The 24227-nt window shown below is 39.0% G+C and overlaps 5 protein-coding genes across 6 annotated transcripts; 4 read left to right on the forward strand and 1 right to left on the reverse strand.

Moving 5' to 3' along the window:
* The first annotated feature begins 6501 nt into the window (after positions 1–6501).
* LOC125253789 (histone H1-like) lies at positions 6502–7208 on the forward strand. Its single transcript, XM_048167898.1, has one exon. It carries the CDS (start codon positions 6521–6523, stop codon positions 7139–7141), a length of 621 nt encoding a protein of 206 aa, XP_048023855.1. The 5' UTR covers positions 6502–6520; the 3' UTR covers positions 7142–7208.
* A 643-nt stretch (positions 7209–7851) lies between these two features.
* LOC125253778 (histone H2A-like) lies at positions 7852–8293 on the forward strand. Its single transcript, XM_048167884.1, has one exon. The coding sequence runs from the start codon at positions 7884–7886 to the stop codon at positions 8268–8270; it is 387 nt and encodes a 128-aa protein (XP_048023841.1). The 5' UTR covers positions 7852–7883; the 3' UTR covers positions 8271–8293.
* Positions 8294–10521: 2228 nt separating this feature from the next.
* On the forward strand, positions 10522–11152 carry LOC125253774 (histone H3-like). Its single transcript, XM_048167881.1, is given in 2 exon segments — positions 10522–10902; positions 10904–11152. Coding segments are annotated over 2 exon segments (411 nt in total). The 5' UTR covers positions 10522–10575; the 3' UTR covers positions 10988–11152.
* Positions 11153–14675: 3523 nt separating this feature from the next.
* LOC125254807 (histone H2B-like) lies at positions 14676–15141 on the forward strand. Its single transcript, XM_048169635.1, has one exon. The coding sequence runs from the start codon at positions 14721–14723 to the stop codon at positions 15093–15095; it is 375 nt and encodes a 124-aa protein (XP_048025592.1). The 5' UTR covers positions 14676–14720; the 3' UTR covers positions 15096–15141.
* A 2556-nt stretch (positions 15142–17697) lies between these two features.
* Positions 17698–22791, reverse strand: LOC125254778 (sterile alpha motif domain-containing protein 9-like). 2 transcript variants are annotated; one of them, XM_048169600.1, is made up of 3 exons: positions 19630–22791; positions 18403–19408; positions 17698–18269 (listed from the first exon to the last, which is right to left on the reverse strand). In XM_048169600.1, the coding sequence occupies exons 1-2, from the start codon at positions 22712–22714 to the stop codon at positions 19365–19367; spliced, it is 3129 nt and encodes a 1042-aa protein (XP_048025557.1). In that variant the 5' UTR covers positions 22715–22791; the 3' UTR covers positions 17698–18269; positions 18403–19364. The 2 variants fall into 2 exon arrangements, with proteins under 2 accessions (XP_048025557.1, XP_048025558.1); XM_048169601.1 differs by lacking the exon at positions 18403–19408.
* Positions 22792–24227: the final 1436 nt, after the last annotated feature.

The following is a 24227-nucleotide window of genomic DNA, read 5'->3' on the forward strand; positions in this document are numbered from 1 at the left end:
CTTGCCTGTGACAAGATGGCCGCCGGTGATGACGTTAGAGACTCCGCCGTAAGACATCTAGGCTTTATTAGGCTATGTATATCTATATGGTTCCAAATGCCAATGGTAGATCTCCAGTTACACTTTAAAATAAATGGAAAGGTGTATACCTGAAGAAATAGTAGTGGATCAATACTTAAAATTATTTTAACTATATTCAAATGTATACAGATGGGTCAAAAAATCCAGTATACAGCAGCAGCCAAATATATTCCCTATTTTAATTATAGAACTGTTTAAGGGTTAGTTCACCCAAAAAATGTAAAAAATGTTATTAATTACTCTCCCTCATGTCGTTCCACACCCGTAAGACCTTCATTAATCTTCAGAACACAAATTAAGATATTTTTGATGAAATCCGATGGCTCAGTGAGGCCAGCATAGCCAGCAATGACATTTCCTCTCTCAAGATCCATAAAGGTACTATATTTAAATCAGTAAAACATATTTAAAACATATTTAAATCAGTTCATGTGAGTACAGTGGTTCAATATTAATATTATAAAGCCACGAGAATATTTTTGGTACGCCAAAAAAACAAGATAATGACTTATATAGTCAATATAAAAATACAAAACACTGCTTCATGAAGCTTCGGAGCGTTATGAATCAGTGTGTCGAATCATGATTCGGATCGTGTGTCAAACCACCAAACTGCTGAAATCATGTGACTTTGGCGCTCCGAACCGCTGATTCGACACACTGATTCATAATGTTCCGAATCTTCCTGAAGCAGTGTTTTGAAATCGGCCATCACTATATAAGTCGTTAGATATTTTTATTTTTTGGCGCACCAAAAATATTCTCGTAAATGACGTGTTAAGACGTAATTACATGTTTACACGTCAGTTTCACACATTTTGGCCCTTTTGGCCTCCCATATGCCCTTGATCACTTGGAATCTGATATGGAGCTGATTTATTACAGATCATCATTCTATGGGCCTGTATGTATGCTTGGGCTGTTTAAAATAAATAAATAAATAAATACAAATATTATATATGAATATACTGTTAATATATTTATATTAAATATAAAATATTAAAAACAAGGTAGCTACAAGTAAAATGTGGTTAAATGTCAAAATAACTCCATTATCATACTCTAGAGCAGAGGTACTCAAGTTCGGAGGCCAAGAGGGCCACATTTTAACATCATGAAATGCAAGGGGCCACAAATTATAACTTGGATCGTAAGACTTTTATTTAGGCCTACTTAAAACAATATTTGTAGTTTTACTGAGTATTTACTTATTTAAAGTGTCACTGAACATGATAAATGGCATTTATAAAAGGGTTTAATAGCTTGTCTTGCTGTATTCTTAATGTACAAATGCATAAAGAAAAACAAGAACTGATGAAAAGAAGCCCTTATTCATAGTGAAATGTCTGCATTGTTTTCACAAGTTTCTCATCTGGCTGATGAGACAGTATAGTCTTTTTATACTCCATTGCACCTTTTTAACACTTTTTATAGTGCCTATCAAGTCCGTAACCAGCCTATTGAAAGGGGGGGGGGGGGGTTCTTTTTTTCAAAAAGTGGACATGTAAGTATGAGGTTCAAATACTTCATTTTGGTGACCTTTTATGCACTAATTTGTGCTGGATTAGCTTGTCTGCTGGTAGCATGCTTTTTGATGCACCTAAAATATTTACTGCATTGTTGTCAAATTACTTCCTCATGTAGGCTACCACCTTTGTACAAAAGTCGATATTGCACAGCCAATATCACTGAATATCCCACTCAGTTTTATTATTATAATTACGCTACGTTTATATGGCTATTATATCGTAGACTATTGAGTGGATCAAATATAGAAATCCTTTTAATTACAAAAAAATAACCGCGCGCACAGTCTCAAACCTTTGAAAGCGTTCACGAACACAAGTGCTCGACACATGCGCGCTAGAGAGATTCATGCTCGTCTAGTCTTTTTTGGTCAAATAGTTACAATAAAATGTCTTTGTACTCGTTTAAAAGAGAGTTGCTGATATCTTTTAATCCCCTCACATGAGCGCTCTTCAACACGGTCGACTATAGAGTGCCCCAGGGATGACGCGTTTTTGTAGGCAAAACCCGGAAGCAAGTTAGCATTTTAGGACTTCCGGTTCCAACGCCGTCAAGTCTATAGGTTTTTTGAATGGGTTTTTGCTAAATCACCTGAAATAAGGTCTGTGGTAAACAAAGCCTGTAAATACTTTCACGTTTTGATCTATGACATAAAACACACCAGTTATAACCCACTTGTGATTTTTTAAACTTTTACTGTGTCTTAAATTCGGCGGTTGCTAACAAATTGCTAAAAGGGACTACTTCCTTTGGCGGGGACTTTAGACGTCATCATTAAAAACGGGACATTTGGACAGCATTTCTCATGAAAAAGTGGATAAGTATTCATACACAGCGCAGATCATAATCAGTGAGCATGTTATTAAATAGAGTTGTTTTTTAAATAAAGTTTGAGGAAGCTTGGTGGTGACGACATTGATCCGCGACCATGTTGTGCTGTAGTCCGTTTATAGCCTACTGTTAGCCTTTTATATCTGACGACTTCAAAATCTATAAATGTTGTAAACTTGTAACTTGTAAAGATTATTTTGATAGACAAAACGTGTAAGTGTCATAACCCTTTGTTAAACACAGAGCTTATTTTCTGCGATTTTCCAAAAGTCTATGGGAAAAATGCATAGGCTTTCAGTCGAGGGAACCCGCGCGCCGCTAACTTCCGGGTTGGCCTACAAAAATGCGTCATCCCTGGGGCACTCTATTGTGTTTGTTGTTACTCTTGTTCTGTCTTCTCCGTTTCTTTTCAGACTGAAACAACAGCCCGTTTCAGTGCTGACACCTTGTGGACAAACTAAATTAGTGCAAAAACTATTTAATGTGCGCATGCAAAGTGCCTTCAGTCTATGTTGTTATTTGCGGTTAGAAAAACTGTGCTGCGCGCTAACGTTATGGCGTTCTGTGTTGATGATTGCAGCGTCACGAGCACTGTACGCCTACCGTATTTGTACATGTAAAAAAGCGAAGTAATATACACACAATTTTTGAACGCAAATTATAATAAAATACATTTATATGTAGCATGATGCGGGCCACAAATTTAATGCTGACGGGGCCGGATGCGGGCCGCCTGTTGAGTACCTGGAGTTATGTGTGGGTAAATAAAGCTTGATTTATGCATTGTGGTCTATGGATCTGTCTAAAGTGTACAGGTTGAGTAGACTCGCTCCCTCGGTCAAAACTGAGAGGTAAAGGTCTGTCCAAATAAACTTGCCTTTTCCACTTCACGAAGTTGAACGCACTTAAATATGGTGGCAGGGATTCCCCCGAGGGGAAGTGCTTAGGGGAGTTCGCGAGTGTGTGTCTAAAAGTAGAGTGAAACGCAGCCCGTGTGCCAGTTTGTTGCCTTATGGCCCTTTTTCCACTGCGTGCGGTACCACTTGACTCGGTTCGGCTTGGCACCGTTCGGCTTGCTTTACTTTCGGTTTGGTTTTCCACTGCAGTTTAGTACCGCTTCAAGTGGGTGGGATAGACTGACCGTTATATTTGTGCCGCCTCTACTGCCGCGGATGCGCTCCTTGTCTACTGACCACGATACGGCCATTGTTTAGAGAGTCGTTTGAAAAAATCACGCGAACAAATGCACTGCGGTGGCTGTTACAGACTATTCAAATCTAGCGAGTTTGGTGTCTCATGTTTCAAATCCACTGATGCTGGCAGTGATGATTCTCTCTGACCGATCAGCAGTGTTTAAACGTCAAGTTTAGTATCGGTTTGGCATGCTTGGAACTAGGGCTGGGTAAAAAAATATTGATTTCTTGATTTTAATCGATTCTCATTTTTATGATATGGATTCTTAAATCCCAAGAATCGATTAGTCTGTTTTCAGTTGATGAATGAGCAGAATATGTAGTGCCTCCCATCCAATAAATCAAAATAATCTTTGTGTTTTGTGACTTTTGATATGAAGAAAAGTCTCAGATTTCAAATGATGTCCATCTTATTATGAGATTCAAAAAATAAATACAGTTTTGGCGCTGTTTAATGTGGCGTGACAGATCGCTTTAGCGCCTCAGTTAAAGAGAAGCATGTGATCATCCTCTCCTCTGCTTTAATACCAGTTACAGCGCAAAATAAACATGCATGAACATCTGAAGGTATGTTAAAATATACAGTACAAGTTACCGAAAAAGCCTTGATTGGAGCATGATTGTCTTGGATCAATAAAGTTCTATCTAATCTGATCTAATCTCATCTAAATTAGTTTATGACAAATAATGTGACCACAACTCTTGTCATGTGTAGCCTGGTCAACAGATTCACATATTGATCAATAATATAAAATATACAATGATGTGATATAATTGACGTGAGTAGTTGAAAAAAATATTTGGGATGAGCTGTTTAACCCTTATGTTCTGTTCGGGGTCTATGAGATCCCAGCAATAAAACATGATTAAATGCATTTTCTTTTTATGCATCCGATGAAGCGCCAATTTTTTTTCAAACCAGCGGTTCTGACTTTCCGATACTGCATGACGTTCGAAGCTTCAAACGTCAACAATCACACAGTATTGTCATTTCGATACAAGCATCAGTACAGTGTGTGATACGATAAACTGTGTTGAGCTCCGGTATTGTCACGATCACCGTCAGTTCCCGGACTACATTTCCCACAATCCTCCCTGCTGGTCACATGTTCACTCTACACCAATCACCTGTTGCCACGTACAGCTCAGCACACTTCCAACTATAAAGGACTCACTCACACTTCACTGGATCGCGAAGTCTTGTTTACCTTGTGTTACATTTCTAAGCATTATTATCTTGTCTGCCTATTTGTTACTGTTTCTGCCTGATTCCTGTTTCACGACCCATTGCTGCCTGCCTCGATCCTTTGCCTGTACCCTGACTACGACTCTGCCTGTTCTTTATTGCTCCTGTTTGTTCCTGTTTGACCCTGCTTGTACGACCACGCTCACTTTTAATAAACCGCTGCATTTGGATCCCCTGTTTGAGTCTCCCATCGTTACAGGTATCAACCATCCCGTAACTCCCATCACTAATTTTTACTTAATTACTTTGTTTTCTACTCAAAATGACACTCATTCTCAAAAGTTTAACAACAAAGCAATGATAAAACAGTGTAAATAAGGCTGGAAAACAGCAAAAAAAACAAAAACAAAAAAAAGAACTGGTCCATTATGGGAACACTATCAGAAAAGTTGAGTAGGTTTTACTCTTATTTTATATCGTTAAACTAAATCTATCATGTAGAAATTACATTTGTTTTTTTCTGTGGTGTTTACTTCATCACAGAATATTTTTCATCAGTGCAGCTCGTTTACCGAGGAATGAGAGTTGTTGTGTAAGAAATTGAGAGATATAATCAATTTCTCTCTAGGATTAGTTCACATTAAGATGAAAATTAGCCCAAGCTTTACTCACCCTCAAGCCATCCTAGGTGTATATGACTTTCTTCTTTCTGATGAACACAATCAGAGATATTAATAAATATCCTGACGGATCCAAGCTTTATAATGAGAATGAATGGGAAACAGTGAGTATGAGCTGAAGAAAGTGTCTCTATCCATCGTAACCGTACTCCACACGGCTCCGGCGGGTTAATGAAGCGAAGCGATGCGTTTGTCAGACCGCCTTCCTTATTTAATCACTGTACATCATATCACTACATACAAATGTTAATGTTTCTCCATTCGTCTCAAATATGGAACCATGTGAACAGAAATGATGGAAATTATTGTGTTAGATGTTATCACTCATGAAAATGAGTTCATTCATCATTTAAAGCAAGAGACAGCATAATTTCCTTTTAACCACAATAAATGCTAATTCACAACATAGTCATGTATACAATAGGTGTTATTTAAGTTTTATTTTAATTACTTAATTAATGAATTATAATAAGATTACATTGAACAGTTTGCTGCATTTTCTAAATTCTGAGTGAGAGTTTGAGAGTTACCATGATGACCGTCAGACAAAACAGAGGGTCACTTGAATAAGACCCGTGTTTCTCTCAAGAAAGAAAGAAAGAAAAGTAAGTAAGTGCTGGTGAAGATGAGGGTGATGAAAACCAAAACAGCAGCTGTATGAAAGCCTCCTCTCGCCCACACGCGGCTTTTCCCCGTGACTGATGCTCGCCTCGGATTTGATCTGACGGAGGCAAAACAAACATTTCCTCTCGCCGTATTTCAGTCTCTAATGAAAGCTCAGAACCTCTGCTTGCTGCTCACTTTGTTTCGACTGTGACAAACTATTTTACTGCTCCAGTTTCGCCCCAAATGTGAGAGAAGAAAACACACGCGCGAGCGGCTCGTGGACGCGCACAGACACAGAGCGGGGCAGGTTGAGTCTACGAGGTTCTCATGTGTTGTTTAAGAGCGCAGCGCCGCGCGAGCGCTATTCATTGCTGAAAGCAGACAGCGTTTGAGAGACTCGATCCGATCAGAGAGAGATGGCAGAAACCGCCCCAGCCCCGGCTGCTGCCGCCCCGGCCAAAGCGCCCAAGAAGAAGTCCGCTGCGAAAGCCAAGAAAGCAGGTCCAGGCGTCGGTGAGCTCATCGTCAAAACTGTGAGCGCGTCCAAGGAGAGGAGCGGCGTGTCCCTCGCCGCCCTGAAGAAAGCTCTCGCTGCCAGCGGCTACGACGTGGAGAAGAACAACTCCCGCGTCAAGATCGCCATCAAGAGCCTGGTGACTAAAGGCACCCTGGTGCAGGTCAAAGGGACCGGCGCCTCGGGCTCATTCAAGCTCAACAAGCAGCAAGCAGAGACCAAGAAGAAGCCGGCCAAGAAAGCGGCTCCTAAAGCCAAGAAGCCCGCGGCCAAGAAACCCGCTGCGGCCAAGAAGCCCAAGAGCGCCGCGGCAAAGAAGCCCGCCGCTAAGAAATCGCCCAAGAAGGCCAAGAAACCCGCCGCCACAGCCGCTAAGAAGGCCACGAAGAGCCCCAAGAAGGCGAAGAAGCCAGCAGCCGCTAAGAAAGCAGCCAAGAGCCCCAAAAAGGCCAAGGCGGCTAAACCTAAGGCGGCAAAGCCTAAAGCCGCCAAGCCTAAAAAGGCAGCTCCCAAAAAGAAGTAAAAATCTAGTTTGTTCCTCAACGGCTCTTTTAAGAGCCACCCACTAACTCTGAGTAAAGAGCAAAACTCCTGAATTTAATCATTTCTTGTAAATGTGCAAAGGAAACAGTGAAGATGGGATTTATGAACACTGAAATTTTAACAATATAAAATACTTATATGTATTTTTCATTTTATCACTCAATCTCAGTGAACCATTATTATACATATAAACAATTAGTACAAACAACTCCACATACAACAATATGAAGTGATAAAACTCCAGTATTACAATATGAACATAATTCTGTAGTTTCAGAAGGTCAATGAGCACAAAATATAGTGTGAAAGTGAAGCACTTTTGGCAGGAACAGCGTATAATATCCATATTCCATGTTAGTGTGTGTCAAACCCCAGTAGCATATTAATATTGATGTGAATTATTTGAAAAACTTGTTTAAATTTTCACAATTTTAGTTCATTTTAACTGCACACAGAAAAAAACACATTGTTCAATGAATATTTAGGAATCTAATTATCTTAAAATCTGTTATGCTTTTATATTAATTTTCTATCAGAAATATTTCACTAGTTTCGTCTTTAAAAGTCAAGGGGTTGGGCTTTAGAGGGAAGTTCAGTGATTGGATGAAATCTGAACAGACTGTAAGCCAATGAGCGACTGGCACTCTCCTATAAAGACAGTGTGTGCAGGATTGAATCTTCATTCTCTTTCATTGATAAAGTTACAGTAACTGAACTCCAGAATGAGCGGCAGAGGCAAAACCGGCGGCAAAGCGAGAGCGAAAGCCAAGACTCGCTCCTCCAGGGCAGGACTGCAGTTCCCCGTCGGTCGTGTTCACAGGCTTCTCCGCAAAGGCAACTACGCAGAGCGCGTCGGTGCCGGTGCTCCTGTTTATCTGGCGGCTGTGCTCGAGTATCTGACCGCTGAGATCCTGGAGTTGGCTGGAAACGCCGCTCGGGACAACAAGAAGACCCGCATCATTCCCCGTCACCTGCAGCTGGCGGTGCGCAATGACGAGGAGCTGAACAAACTTCTGGGCGGAGTGACCATCGCTCAGGGCGGCGTGCTGCCCAACATCCAGGCCGTGCTGCTGCCCAAGAAGACCGAGAAGCCCGCCAAATCCAAATAAACCAGCTCCAGTCTCTCATTAAACCCAAAGGCTCTTTTAAGAGCCACACATTTCATCTGATAGAGAGCGCTTCTTTTTTTAATACATATTGACACAAACGCAGTGGGTTGATTAAAAACGATCATGAAAACAAAATGTTTACTGTGTATCAAAAATTACAAATTCAGTAACGGCTACAAGAATTGCATGTTTGTCATAATTGCATGATGATTCTCTAATGTGTCTGATAAGAGATCATTAGGATTTAGACACATTCACGTCCCACAACCCATCTCCCCTTATAATAAATTGATGTTTTCCAATATCTGATTATGTACATGAATAGATTATCCAAAATAAAAAGCATTTCATATCGTCTGGAGTAACAAGTTTATCAGTGTTTCTCTAAGGAGGGAAACTCTAGTGTGTGTGACTGACTGCAGTGCTTTAAAACAGACTGTAATGTGATTTAGTTCTGATCCGAGATCTGCACAATCACTGAATTAACCCTGTAAAGCCCACTGTTGCAGAATTACAACATCACTTTCAACAATTTGTAAAAAAGGCCTGCAAAAGTTTTTTTTTTTTTTTTCTCTCAAGACCACATTTGCTTAGTTAATGGGTTCTACTGTTCGTCCTCACAATGCTATTGGATAGAAGAAGTGTTTATATGTCCGGTCATCTGACCTTGCACTCACTCTACCTGCAAACTTCGTGTTGAGCTCATCTCCTTTTTTTACATGACTGGATTTGTCAAGATTCAAGTAAGTAAATTTCCTTATGTATTTTTTTTTTTGATTATTACAATGTCTAGAACACATACCTATTTAGTTATTTTGGAAAACATTCATCAAATTTGATTTAGAGATTGTTAAGTCCATGTTGTAATTCTACAACGTGCTCCTACACATCACATAAGGACACTGCACTTCTCACATGGTCATGAATTGAAATTTAAACTGTTAGATTTATTGTAACTAAGTTCTAAATGTGCTTTTCTGTTAAAGTTGTACTTAGTTTAGCTTAGCTTAGACCATAATTAAATAGTATGTGGAATGTGAAACATCTATCATCTAGAGCAGTATCTGAAACTCCCTGTATCTTTGTAGTTTAACTTCTAAATGATCCCGAGATTTTTTATGAATGTTGCCCAAGTAGCAGTTTATAGCATTAGGAAATAGAAAAACAGGCTCTGAATGTTCTGGATATTTTTAGGGGGGATGCCTGTTGCATTGTTCTGAGGTGTGAGTGGTCTTGAATATGAACCTGTAAGTGCTCTGGGGGGGTGCATGTGTTCCTTTAGTATGATAAGTAGAGAGCATAATAGGCCAGACAGACAGTATTGTTTGAATGTAGTAGAGGAATTTTGATTAGCATTTGCATTGAAATCATAATACTTTGATGGATAATACTTAGATCTCTACCCTCGACACATGGTCTACCACCCTGTATTCTTTCTGTTTATCTACTACAATATAAGACCCGTATGTATTATTCACTCATTAATTTTTTTACTTTTTCCATTTTAGAATGCCAAGATGTCATCGGACCACCATCCACTGGATGTACACAAAGACATGATTGCACATTTCCCAGTAAAGACGAGAGGATGCTGCAGACACTGCAATAATGGATACACAAATACACTGTAGCAAGGGCAATGTTCTTAGGGACTATCACTGCAAAACACAGACTTCATTTAAACCACATTGAAAGTGATAGAAGAAAGTTTTATAAATACAATTTTCAATATTTTTATTAATAAATGCTTATTCATAAAAATATGATTGTTGTGTGATTATTACTCATGATATATACTGTTATGGGGCAAAGTAAGCAATCAACTCTGCAAATGAATGCTTAAAAAGCTCTGTATATCTGTTCAGACAAAATTAGTACAAATACAGCAATTCTGCTCCTAACTAGGCCCAGCGTAGCAATATTACATTTCCCTAAAAACTTACTAAAATGTAAAAAAATTGAAAAATCTTTCATTTCTAATTCAGAGACCTCCTAAAACAATATCTGAGAGGTCAAAAATGTTTTTGCTAATTTCTATATTTGGGTTTTACAGGGTTAAGAGAGTCTAAGTCTGTGGGTGTGTGACACTGTCTGAACAAAGCGTCTTGAGCGGGAAACCCTCCGCGTGTTTGAAAAGAGGAAACGCGCAGTCATTGGCTAGCGGTCATAAGCACACTCACACACTGGCCAATCACAGGCCTCTGCACACTTACGAGCTCGTGGCCGCGCGATGCTTTAAAAGCAGGAGTGAAACATCAAGCCGCATTTCCAGCACAAGCAGGACAGAGAGAAGGAGAGTTGAGCAATGGCAAGAACCAAGCAGACCGCTCGTAAATCCACCGGTGGTAAAGCCCCGAGGAAGCAGCTCGCTACTAAAGCAGCGCGGAAGAGCGCGCCAGCCACCGGCGGCGTCAAGAAGCCCCATCGCTACAGGCCCGGGACCGTGGCTCTCCGAGAGATCCGCCGTTATCAGAAGTCCACCGAGCTGCTGATCCGCAAACTGCCTTTCCAGCGGCTGGTGCGAGAAATCGCTCAGGACTTCAAGACGGATCTGCGCTTCCAGAGCTCCGCTGTCATGGCCCTGCAGGAGGCCAGCGAGGCTTATTTGGTGGGTCTGTTCGAGGACACCAATCCTGTGCGCCATCCACGCCAAGAGAGTCACCATCATGCCCAAAGACATTCAGCTGGCCCGCCGCATCCGCGGAGAGCGCGCTTAACCCGCATCAGCGCTTCACCCCAACGGCTCTTTTAAGAGCCACAAACCTGCTCTGAACGAGACCATTTCCAGCGACAGTAATTATTACGTAAGTTATGGTGTATGTGTCAAACCAAAGTGTCAGAGGTCAATATGTAATGTAGGTAATAAAGTGTTTTGAGGCTTCTTTCCTTTTTAATTTAAGCTCATGTTGTCACTTCAAGAATGAAATTGGAGATGACTTTACGAAGTAAAATAGAGTGATAATTCCTTATCTAAATCTTTAGTATAGTAAACCTACTGGATAGCATATGCTGCACAATATTATGAAAATATTTTCTAAATGTATTCAGGGACTATATATATATATATATATATTATATAATTTAAAATGTGTGCAGGCAGTAAAGTAATTATCAAACATAATTCTGCATTTTAGCACTGAAGTTTAGGGTCATGTGACGCGGCGCTGGTTTCTGTCAGGTCCTGTAAGCAACGAACCTTAGGAGGATAAACATGAAACCAGGAGAAACTACACAAACCCAACGACTCTTTTAAGAGACACACACTCTGACACACAAAGAGTCATGATTAAGTGATGACAACTGCAGTTATTTTCTGGTTAGAGAATCAACTTTATTAATGAACTCATAAATATAGTTTCACAATGTGTCTAGAGACTGTCAACAGCATCTTCTCATTATCTTTAACCAACATGATAGATGAAATATAATAGTTTAAATGGCGCACGGAGATCTTTATTACAATGTTCAGTAATTTAACGGTCGTTAAACAAGGAGTTTCAAATAAAACGATTAGATCAGAAAACACCATAGTTGGGTCATTCTACAGAAACGTCCACTTTTCTGTCCCTAGACTTTACAGAAATATTACACTTGAAAAACACTTTAGGATTACAGTTTTTTTTAATATTTTAATATGAAACAATATGTTATTTGAACAATTAAGCCTTCTTGAGCATAAATGTGGCAATATTTGTTTTTTTAATTAATAAGAATTCCAAACACCACAGAAGTGCTCGTCCCCACAGTAATGAACAGAGGGAAAGGGCTTTATTTTGAGCTCACAAACAGGTTTTTCTACCATTTCAACTACAATAATGTATGCATTACTATCAAATATATAATGTAAATGTCATAAAAAAACAAAACAAATGCTGAATAAATATTATAAAATATTTAATGAATGTAGTTGTCCCCTGGTGTTGTGTCACTGGTGTTACCTTTAACAAAAATCTCTTATTTTGAAATAAAAAATCACACTGATGACATCACTTGACTTCCTTCTTCCTATTTCCTAAAGATCAATGAAGAAAGGCCAATGTCTCTTTTCAGTTATCAGAAATTTTAATTAGAAAATCATGATTTCATATTGATGGATCCGAAATGGTCAATATTCATAGTCATGCATTTCTATTAATATTTATTTTAATCATTTATGGCTTACGATTTATCAGTTTCACTTTTGATTTCCTATATTGATGTACTCCTACTTTATATATTAATTTTTATCATATTTTCAAGGATTTACTTGTTATTGTACCCTTATGGTTATTTTATATTTAAGAGTATGCTTGTTATGTTCAATTGTTCTTCAAGTGTTCTAGTATGACAGGTCACGCTGACACGTTTGTGGTTAGACATTGGATGCCTGCCAAATACGGCAGATCAGAATTATTGCTCATTTGAATCTGATCAAAATATGTCTGCTGACATTTGCAAAATTCCCTATAGGGGATAAAACAACTATTTTTGACACTGGACCAGTAGATGACGTAATGGGTGAAATTAACCTTTTCTTTTAGAACAAAAACATCAATTTGAGTGGGATGTAAATTTCCCTGTGTGCTCATGCTATAAAGCTGACCGGGTCATTGATAATTCAGCTTTTTCCTCCTTTGCTCTCCTTGGCTTCTACTTCTTGTCTCTTATCTGCAAATGTCTTAATTATTGCTCTTTTTGATCTTCATCTATTAGATACAATACTCTAAATTTTATAATACTCTAAATTGTATTATTAACTATTGACTGCTTCTTTATGGTTGTTATTTTACCTTTTGGTTTTATTAAGTATTTTCATTATCGATTAAAGTTTGCGTGTCAAGGCTAAATTTAATTGTAATGAATAAATAATTTTCCATCAACAACTTTATCTACTGCCTGGATCTCATTTTCTCAAGTTTTTGCATCACATATGAAGCTTTTAGTTGAAGTCACTGGTGTGACCTACTTTATTGCTAGGGAATTATAAAAAAAACTAGAATACAAACAAATGGATTAAACTACTTAATTTAGTGAATATATCATGATTGACAACATGTGGATTGATTCCTTGCAGCAGCCATTTTGTAAAATGCATTTTTCATGAAAAATGTCATTGGTGTTACCCATTTATAGATAAACTTTATTCAAAGCTATTCATTAAGTTCTTTTGCATAAAATAGCACTAAGATTACATGATTATAACTTTTCTTTCTCATTGTTAATCCTCCTTTGGTCAGATATGGCTAAATTAAGGGTATTTGGCTAAATTCAGTGCAGCGACTTTACAGACAGCATATTTTACAGACAGTTTTAAAATGTTGTTTATGATCTTTTTCTGACTGTTTTCACTAAGTGTCAATGATAAGTCTTTTATTGTATACCAAATGTAAAAATTTAGTCCAATCTACTTAATTATAGTTGAAAAATTAAGGATCTTTGGTCCTATGTATACGTCATTGGAGATTCATTGTGTCACTGGTGTTACTGTTTTTTGTCTGTCACATTAAATAAAATGTGTCATATGTGACATGATAATAATTTTACATTCACTGAATTCTGCTACACTCAAGAATTACGATTTAAAGGATCGCATCATTACTTTTATATAACTGTTTTTCAAATATTTTCATTTTTATAAATACATGGTTGCACAATTGAATTAACATCATTCAATCACACTTTTAACTAACCTGATTAAAATAAATAACACAATCTCCTTATTTTTTGCATTATCATTATTATTCTGTAACTCTGACTGCATGTGCTGAAAAAAATGAGAAACAATATTTCAGAAAAATGTTTAAAAAAAAAATAATAAAATAAAAAATCATTAAGCTATCATTTATGTGTATTCATAAAGTCAAAGTGTAATATAATAATGTGGTCTAATTTTAAATGTTAGAAAAAGAAATCCATTTTAAGACATTTTGTCATACCAAAAGTGGACATTTCTGTAGAATGACCCAGTTATAAATGGAAATGGAGAAAACAAAATAGAAAATTTTATTTTACACAAAAATGGGTGTGTATTTACTATTTTTGTAGTTTAAACAGTTCAACAAAGTTAATGAAGAAAGAGTGTCTTATTGGTCTCTTTCCTCCCAAAGTCAGTCAATGAGTCTACAAGAGGTTTTAAAATTACATGATTTTGCACAATATTTTTCTGGAATTTCATATTTTCTCAAACTGTAATGAATAAAAAGAGCGGGAAATGAAACAAATGAAACTGGGGGGAGGGGTGTCACTCAAACTGTTGGTGGTGGGCGGGGCTATCATTTTATTGATTGGCTCTCATTCAGCGCGTGATGCTTTGATTTGTCCAGTGAAACACGAGTTTATGGGTGTGGCCTATGAAAACAGGCAATCAGGTGATCCCGTCTCTCTGTGTAAATTAGCATATGGTAGAGAATAAAAGCCTCTGTGTCGCTCGTGAGTCACATTGATTCGTCAGTTCTGCGATCATTCAGCATCATGCCTGAACCAGCCAAGTCCGCGCCTAAGAAGGGCTCCAAGAAGGCCGTCACGAAGACCGCCGGTAAGGGAGGAAAGAAGCGCAGAAAGTCCAGGAAGGAGAGCTACGCCATCTACGTGTACAAAGTGCTGAAGCAGGTTCATCCTGACACCGGCATCTCCTCCAAGGCGATGGGCATCATGAACTCTTTCGTCAACGACATCTTCGAGCGCATCGCCGGTGAGGCGTCTCGTCTCGCTCACTACAACAAGCGCTCCACCATCACGTCGAGAGAGATCCAGACCGCCGTGCGTCTGCTGCTGCCCGGTGAGCTGGCCAAACACGCCGTGTCTGAGGGCACCAAGGCCGTCACCAAGTACACCAGCTCCAAGTAGAGTCCCCGAGACTCCCACACACCCAAAGGCTCTTTTAAGAGCCACCCATATACTCCCACAAAAGAGATGATTTGTATAGATTATTGTGAATATTTAAACTGTGTTGTTGAAAGGCTGAGTTGTAGATCTTTTTTTTTTTTTTAAAAATTGACTAGTTTGATCCGTGTCGCATCCAAAGCTTGTTGCATTAGTGACAACGATGTAGTTTAATTCTCTGGCTCTTTTTGTTTAGGAGTCACATTTGCTTTTAAATGTTTTTTTTATTTCTAATATATTTCAAAATTATTTTTCAATTAAAGCAGTATTCCATGTTAAAATAGAGACAAGAGCAGAGGAGCAGTTGAGCACACACTTCGGCAAGTATAATGGAGTCCGGGATTCGAAGACACAGAGGATCGGGAGAGATGCTTGAATGATGGCCCATGGAGATAAGTAGATCAGGTGAGTTCTACTCAAAGTTGACCGGTTGAATTGTGTGCTTATGCTGCAATGATGATGAGATGACAATAAGGCGCGGGTGATTGGCCCTAGTACTCAGGTGACAGTGATCTGTGATTGGGTGGTGATGGGGCCTGGCAGATCTCTGACAGTCCCCATAATACAGAAAAAAAATTAATTTCTGCCTAATAGAAGGGGTGGATTCTGGAATCCACTGCTGCTTTAATACACATCTTGAGTGATTTATCTTTCTAAATATTAAAATATATGAATGACTACTTTGTTAAAGCATTTATTTTCATTTTCAAACACTAGAAAACAATTATGAATATTGTCTGTACCTCTCATTGAGAGAAATGTACAACTTAGTATGTTTTGAGAAAGTTTCCTGTTCATAGCAAAGCTCAGACCAACTTCAACCTTGAAGAAGCTGTGAATCGTGTAGCTGTGTATGTGCGCTAGTGTTCTGTGCAGGTCCTTTGTTACTGGACAACTGGCACTCTGCTACTTCGGTAAAGTTGGTTTTATATTCACACATTCGGACATCCGTATTCAATAGTCTTGTTAATCACACTACATTGGACATTCAGTGGATATTCACAAGTAAATATGCCATTAAAACAATACTTGCCTATTTTGATCGACTGTGAAAAATGTTGTAAATTGACAATCGTTGGTTGTCAATATCATATCGCTGCTTAAAATTCGCAAACATTAATTTATTGCACATTTATTGGAAAGTCTGGATTTATCAGAAGTGCGAATATAAAACCAACTTTACCCAAGTCACTCTGCTTGAGACCAGCAGGTGGGTTTTGTCTATTTTCTTAGCCAATCAGAATCGTTTAACCTGAAGTAATGACTAATTTAATGATGTTAGAGTATAATTATGGAAATGTGAATGTACGCAGCGCGACCTACGAACTCCTCATGAGACTTGAAGATGGCTTCTGCTGATGAAACTACAAACTATTCTTCAGTAAAATTTTCTGCAGTTTATTCATATCTGGTCTTTCACTGTAAAATTCCCCTACACTGTGCAAAACTGGAATCATTTTGATAATGTTTTATCTATACATAGGGAAAGTAAAGGAAAGGAGGCCTTCGCAGGGATTGTTTAGTTGAAACATCAGGGCTGCGTTGTCGTCGTGTGTAGGCACAGGTCCTTCATCTCATCTGGATACGGCCTGGATCTGACAGACTATGGCTAATATTAGCATAGTTTCAAATGAAAATTTCCTGATAATTTACTCACCCCCATGTCATCCAAGATGTTCATGTCTTTCTCTCTTTCTTCTTATAGTGGACTTCACTGGGGTTCAACGGGTTGAAGGTCCAAATGTCAGTTTCAGTGCAGCTTCAAAGAGCTCTACATTTTAACCATAAATGCTCATCTTGAACTAGCTCTCTTCTTCTCTATTTGAATTCCAGCAGTGTAGACGCTGCTAAGTGTATTACTGCCCTCCACAGGTCAAAGTTTGAGCTAATTGTTATATACTTGCACTAGCATATTGTATATGACAATTCACTTCAAACCATGTGTGGGTCCTACCCTCGAATTTCATCAAAAATATCTTAATTTTGTGTTCTGAAGATGAACAAAGGTCTTACGGTGTAGAATGACATGAGGATGACTAATTAATGACAGAAACTTCTTTTTTGGGTGAACTAACCCTTTATGTAATTACTTATTTTGGACTTGCTGTAATGTTTTACAGCCACATTCTGCATGCAGAGGGACAGCAAGTGATACTGTAATATTACTTTTATTGGAACAAATGTAATCACAAATACATCTCAAAGTTATGTTGTGCATGAGGAATAATCAGCTCGATTCACTGATGGGAACTGTGATAAAGCAGTGTTGCGATCACAACAAATCGCTACAAATAAGGAGAAGACGAGCACATTCATCTTGCTATCTTTATTTTGTATTCATGGTTAAAATAAACCGGATTTTTGCCATATCAAACAAAGAGCTTCAAACAGCCATCAGATCCAGAGCTGCCACCCACACACCAGCAGGAATGATCCTCTTTTATAGAGAGCAATGAACACCATGATGCTCCCAATCATGCCGCAATCAGCCAGTCACCTGCAACAAATACAAACAACACACACACGAGAAACGGCCAGCAGGGCGTCACAGCAATGATAACTTATTGACCTGCTGTTCAGATAAAGAAAGAGATATTGTGATATGGCCTCTTTTGGAATAAATGAGCTCAAAACCCCTTGAAAATAATTTGAATTTACAGACCCACCACCACAATTATGAATAATATTTTTCAGATTTTTCTCCCTTTCCTAACACATCCTCTCTGGAAATAGGTGAAAAGTACCATGACTGAACTCTGCTTACAACTAATAATTATTATCTAATTGTCTGTTAGATTATACCCAACACACACAATTCTTTCTTCAGAACATAGAAACAAAAATAGAAGACATTTCAAATTTGTCTTTGACATTTGAGTTCGTAGATAAATTCGGTCCCACATTCACCTAGTTGAAGAGGTAAATCATACAGTGCAATTCAAAAATAATCACATTAAATATTATCATATAAACATGATGCAGTAAAGGTTGTCTTGTTCTTGTACAGTCTTGTTTTCACATCCAGCTGAGAAGAAAGAGGAACGTTTTTCTTGTTTTGTATGAGCTGAACTGTTGAGCATTTCAGTGTCAATGAAGAGATTTATACTCTGAATGACAGCATTCGATCATCCATGAACTCTGCAGAGAAAAAGGGGATAAAAGAGTAAAATAGAGTTGATATATTATGTTGTATTTGTTATCCCCCTCAACCTCCAATCAATCATATGCATGTCTCTACGGTCCTTAACTGCATCTAATAATTTGGTCTTACCTTGGATTGAGAGCGTTGTATGACGATCAAAGTTTTCAAGGTGGAGTCCAGCTCAGTCAGGGTCCGGTGCTCTTGAGGCTCGTTGGAGTAAATTAATTGCAGGTTCAGATAATAGTTTTATGTAAAAGTCAATTTTCACTCTGAGACTTGTTTAGAGAGGTTTACGAATCACCAAATACAATGGCTTCGGTTTAATAACACGATACAGAAAAAATTACAAAGAACATAAAAGCGAGTAAAGTCTTCACCAGAGGTGTGGCAAACTTCTGTTGTACAACTCCCAATATATATAGTCTGAACACATCCTTTTTCCTGACATAAAACATCTCCTTGTTTGTCGAAATATAAGTTACACAGGTCATCTACAGGCTATGCCCGTTCAACGACTTTTAACACATTTTACTAACTTGAACTTCACGACCTTCACACTGGCTCCCTTTAACAGTTCTAGTTCTGCAAAAAAAGGCATACAGCTTGCTTAGCTTGCATTAACAAACACACATATTGGTTAGCTTGCGGTAAAAGCATACGTCTTGGTCAGTACCAGTTCTCCTTAATACTTCTCGTTTCAGCAACCGAAACACTGTGGTTAACTTGGTTAGTACTAGTTCCCCTTAAGGCTTCTTGCTCAGCAACTGAAGCATACATTGTGGTTAGCTTGCCTCAACACTTTTAAAAAATGAAAAACAAAAACATACATCTTGGCCAGTTTGCATTTTGACCTTTTGGCCTTTACACACAATATTCAGACTCAACCGGCGCTGAAGCTTTTGTAGTCAAAGCTTCAACCTCGTTTGTAATCTGTTCCAGGTCACACATAAAAGTATTCAACTTATATGATTGTTTAATAAGCATAATCAATTTCAAATTACTTCTTTGCTGCTGTCTTAGTAATTTAAGCATCTCTTTGGCCTTCGGGTCCATCTTCATTCTTTCCACTTTTGTGGTTCTTCTCCTCTTTCTCATCCTGTTTCTTCTTGATTTCGTCTTGTTTTTTTTTGCAAACCTTGAGTAATCAAATCAACCATATCAACTCTAGGTTCTTCCTGATGAATTGGTACTTTTGGTAGGATTTTTTTTAGTACAGTCCATATTTGTTGGAGCCGTCTCTACGACAATTACATAAACCGTCTATATTTTGAACACAATCAGACTTCACTACTGACCAATGTTTGGCAAATATGAAATGTTTTGTGAGTCTGAAATATAAAGCATTGCTTTACTTACAGTTCTGATATCTGATGTTGTAGGCGACGGGTCCTCTGATCGTGAAGCCGAGGTAGAACGACACTTGGCCTCGTCTGCACACACTGGCCCGATTGTGAGCGACGACTGGAATCTGTTGCCCATTTCTAACAGCAAACACTTTATGATCCTCCACCTTCCCATCGATACGCTGAAGACATTTGACTTCTACACTTCCATCTCCTTCAGTCAGGAGATCCAGATCAGTTTTATCTAGCTTTGAGTGAACCGGTCTCTTCAAACCATGTTGATGAGGTTTTAAGGCATGAACCAGTCTCTGCAAGCCTTCTCCTTTCCCATAGAAGAACAGAGGCACCAGGTGGCGACTGTGAAGGTATTTCTGATACTTTCTCTCGTATGACTGACTCATATATTTCACACAGTTTTCAAGGTTTGGAGGTTTTGGCTTTGCCTTCTTTGCTTGATCAGGCCAAAAGAGCAAAAGGATCAAGAGGTAAAACTCTGGGCTTCTGCCATGAGCTTCTGTCGACCAGAGTTTCTGTAACATGTCCTGAAGATTTTTTGTTTTTTCAGAGGGTTCGTCAGACTGATTCAAGATGATATTGGCAAAAATGTAGAGAATGGTTTGGGTTTCACTTTTGGACCGGGGCTTTTTAGTTGCAATCAAATTCTGTTCAAGCACATCAATGTCAGATTCTAGGAAATGAAGCAGTCCTGCAAAAGACTTCATTTTTTTCTCATTAAGGGTATTTTCTTCATTCTGGTCTCCCTGTGTAAAATATCGCTTGTAGCAATCTTCAACATCTCTACGAAAGTAGTCTGGGTCATCTTTTTTGTTGCTTGAGAATGTCAGGTAGCATTCAAAGAAGTCATATTTTGATTCAATTTTACCCCTGAGACCATTGATGAAATCATGGTATTTTTGTTGAAGAGGATTATTTGGACTTAAGGGCCTCAAATCATAAATTTCCTTGCAAACCTGCAGAAAACCAAAGTGGCCCCTGTTATTGAATATGGCGTTGGCATCTAACTCATCTTCAGCTGCCTTCTCTTCACGTTTAAATGCATTGATGGCAGACTTTGCAATGGCCAAACGTGTGTTTATGTCTGTACATGGTTTTTCCACATTTTTCCACTTTTCCACTTTATTCCAGATCCTTGACAGATGGTTTTTGTGAACTTGCCCCAGTGTGTCCCTAATATGAGATTTTTTGGGGTCTCTTTCAATGGCCTCTTCTGCCCATTTTTCTGCCTCCTGATATTTGTCTTCCTCATTTACCTCAATGTAATACAAACGTGCAAGTGCTTGAGGATAAAAAGGGTCTGTGGAGAACAAATTCGAAGCCCTCTCCAACAAACTGATGCATTTGCATTTGTTAGTTTTACCTTCCCTTTTGATGTCAAGAATCAGTCTGGAAAACTTCTCCTTTTCTATCAGACCGTCTGGTCTTGTGACTAACATTCTCTTGCAGATGTGCTTATAGTTACTCTCATTTCCATTAACCATGCTGTTCAAGAAGTCAAGAGCGATGTCAGATCTTGTCAGATTGTTCTCAGTGAACATTTTCAGACACGCACCAGCGATCATGGGATGTTTCAGACGTATGCAGTTTTGCTCTCCGTCAGAGAAAATGACTATGAGATCCATGAAAGGCTTCATTATCATTTCCACTGAAGGCTTTCTCTCATTTGTTTGCTCAATGAATTTCTTGCACAAAGGTTTCAACAAGTGTGAACCTGGGACATATGAATTTATCAAAGCCAAAAAACTGAGAAGTCTTGTGCTGCTGGACTGTTTGTCTTTTCCAATGTGATTGACCATTTCTTCTGTGATGACTTTCTCTGCATCCTCTTTCTGGAAACCTCCCTGCATTATGTTAAAGGCATGAAACGTTTTTGATATTTTCCTGTGTTTCTTTTCAATCTCCTGCCTTTTCTGAGCAAACTTCTCCTTCTCATCTGGTAAGAGCTCCAGTTTCAGCTTTACGTGGCCTGGCGCTCGAACAACGCTCTTCCTCACAGCATTAATAATGATGAATGCAGGATGGTCAGGTCGATCAGAGCGCTGAAGCTTTGACTGCAGATTCTTTAATAAGTAGCGTAGTGGTTTATCATCCTTGTGATCCAACAGGAGAAGCATAGGTTTTTTATGTGTTTCATATATTTCGAGCAGTGTGTTTGCCATATCTTCAATCTGTCTTGTAAACCTTTCTTTATTCTCTGTAATCTCTGTTGTGAATGGTTCTGTCAGGATTTCACAGGTGAACTCTTCCCTCAGGTCCTGCAGTACCTCCCTGGCTACTGCTGATCCGCTGCTGTCTTTGTGGTACAACAGATTTATGGATGTAACTTTCCACTGGCTTTTTCTCTGTAGTCGGATCTGTTGCAGCAGTTTTTCCTTGAATTGTCTGATTTCCTCTTCAGAGAGTTTGGAGTCATGAATCATTGTGTCGTTTAGACTGAAGTCTGCAGTGCTGCAGTTCAAAATGATCACAACTGGAGTTTGAGTATCAATGTCCCTATTATGTATTTCTTCAATCAGGTTTTCCCAGAGATCATTCTTGATAGGCAGATCATTGTCCATCTTTTCCTTGGTGTCTAGCAGCAGCAGCACAGTTTTCCAATCTTGTTTTGCATGTTTCTCTTTAGACAGCAGAAAAAGGTCCACCACTTGTTTCGACAGCTCTTTTGTGTCTAAGCCATCATTGATTGAATCAATCACTCTGGCACACCTGAGATCTTTCCGGAAATGCCAAAGCACCTGCATGGCGAGGGTTGATCCTCCACTGCCAGGCTGGTATTGTAAAGAAACATCAGTGACGAGACAGCTTTTTCTTTTTTTGTTATTGATTAACTGTATTAAATCATTAAAGCCATCCCTTTCCACCAATTGTAAGTTTGCTGATTTGTCAAAATTCGGCCATGTTGGTGGGGCTCCTTTGAGAAAGTCAGTCTCATACTGTCTAGCTCTGTCTGGATTTATCTCTGAGTCTACAGTCTCAAAGATATTGGACCATACAATGTTGAGGCATGATAGTGAATCTCTAAGTTCAGTTTTAATTGAGATTGTTTTTCTGGGATTGCATGAAGGTAATTGGTACATCATTTTATTTTGTCTTTTTTCCTGATCTTTGTGTTGAAAGCAGTGTCTCAAAATTGTCGATAAATTCCTTTGTCTTTATTCCAGAGCAGTGGAGAGAATCAAGAAGAACGGGATAAGTATAATTCTCATGGCAGAATGAAGACAAGTAATGGCTGAATAAACACAAAAGAACAATGATTAAAGATTAATGGAAGGATTGCTGAGTGAGAACAAAAGAAACATGCATGGTGATGAACACGATCTTCAACTAGATAGAACTGGATTAAATATTTTGACTGTTACGATCCTAATCTGACTTATAACCTGTAACAATGCCTGAATCATAATCAAGCACTCTTCGCTGTTGGCCAGAGGAGAACTGGCTGAGCCTGGTTTCTGTTCTGTTCTCCATTTTTAACACCTGTTTGTCATCTGATGTCACCTGTTGGAGTTTGGGTTACTTGCTGCCGTGGCCTCTGCAGCTACACAGCAAATAACTCAAATAAAACATGGTTCCATGTACTGTTGGAAACACCTGGGCCCTTTTAAATTTTACTGGATTCTCCGAAGCAGAAGTGTGACGGTTCTGTGTGTTCATCCTTGCGTGATTTGTGTTTCTGTCTGTGACCTGATTGCCTGTCAGGAGTTAATCAGGTCATCCACACCTGATGCTCATCATATTCTCCATATATACCCTTGTCTTTCAGTCGTTCTTCATCAGATTGTTGTTGGTTCATGTCTGCCGGTTACTCTTGCTGTCCTCTGTCTCTGTTCTAGTTTGTTTTGCCTCTTGTTCATGTTGGATTACCTGCTGTTATCTCTTGGATTCTCTAACCATCTCCATACTGTGTTTTTTGAGATTATTTGTGTTTCCAATAAACTCTCATTTATTGCATCCACTATCCCATTAATTCTGTGACAAGAAACAATTTTTGCATTTCCATTTGCTCCAATAGCAAACTCACGAGTTCACATATCCTTATAATTAAATAGAGTAAAGTTATATGCATTTGGCGTGCTGCTCGGGGAGAGGGCTCCAAGCTCTGAATTTTGGCCCGAACCCAGAGTACTCCCCCCGGTGTGGTAAAAGTAGATAGAACTATAAGTGAGGAGATGGGGTGGAGGAGGGATGCTGATAAACTCTCAGATGAACTGAGGTAATTCTGCTGAATTTATACCTCTTGACATTGGTTGAGTTGATTAACTGAATGCTCTCCACCTCTGCTAATTAGGTTAATTATCTGAACTTGCTCCTCCTGAACTTTGTTAATAAAACATTGTGGCAAGGGGGGCGTGGTTTAGCAAACCCTGCAGCGGGGGACCGGTAACGACACTAAATCGCCTCATGACCCAATTTTTTTGGCCGGGCATTCACGAGAATGCGCAGGTGGTGCACGGCTTGTCGTGAATGTCAGTTGGTAAACCCACCGGCCACCCCAAAAGCGCCTTTGCGCCCCTTCCATTAATGCAGGTCCCCTTTGAGAGAATGGACCTCATCGGGCCATTAGAGCGATCAGCAAGAGGACATCGTTTTGCA

Source organism: Megalobrama amblycephala, linkage group LG19, assembly GCF_018812025.1.
Source record: "Megalobrama amblycephala isolate DHTTF-2021 linkage group LG19, ASM1881202v1, whole genome shotgun sequence".
In the NCBI taxonomy this organism is placed as follows: domain Eukaryota; kingdom Metazoa; phylum Chordata; class Actinopteri; order Cypriniformes; family Xenocyprididae; genus Megalobrama; species Megalobrama amblycephala.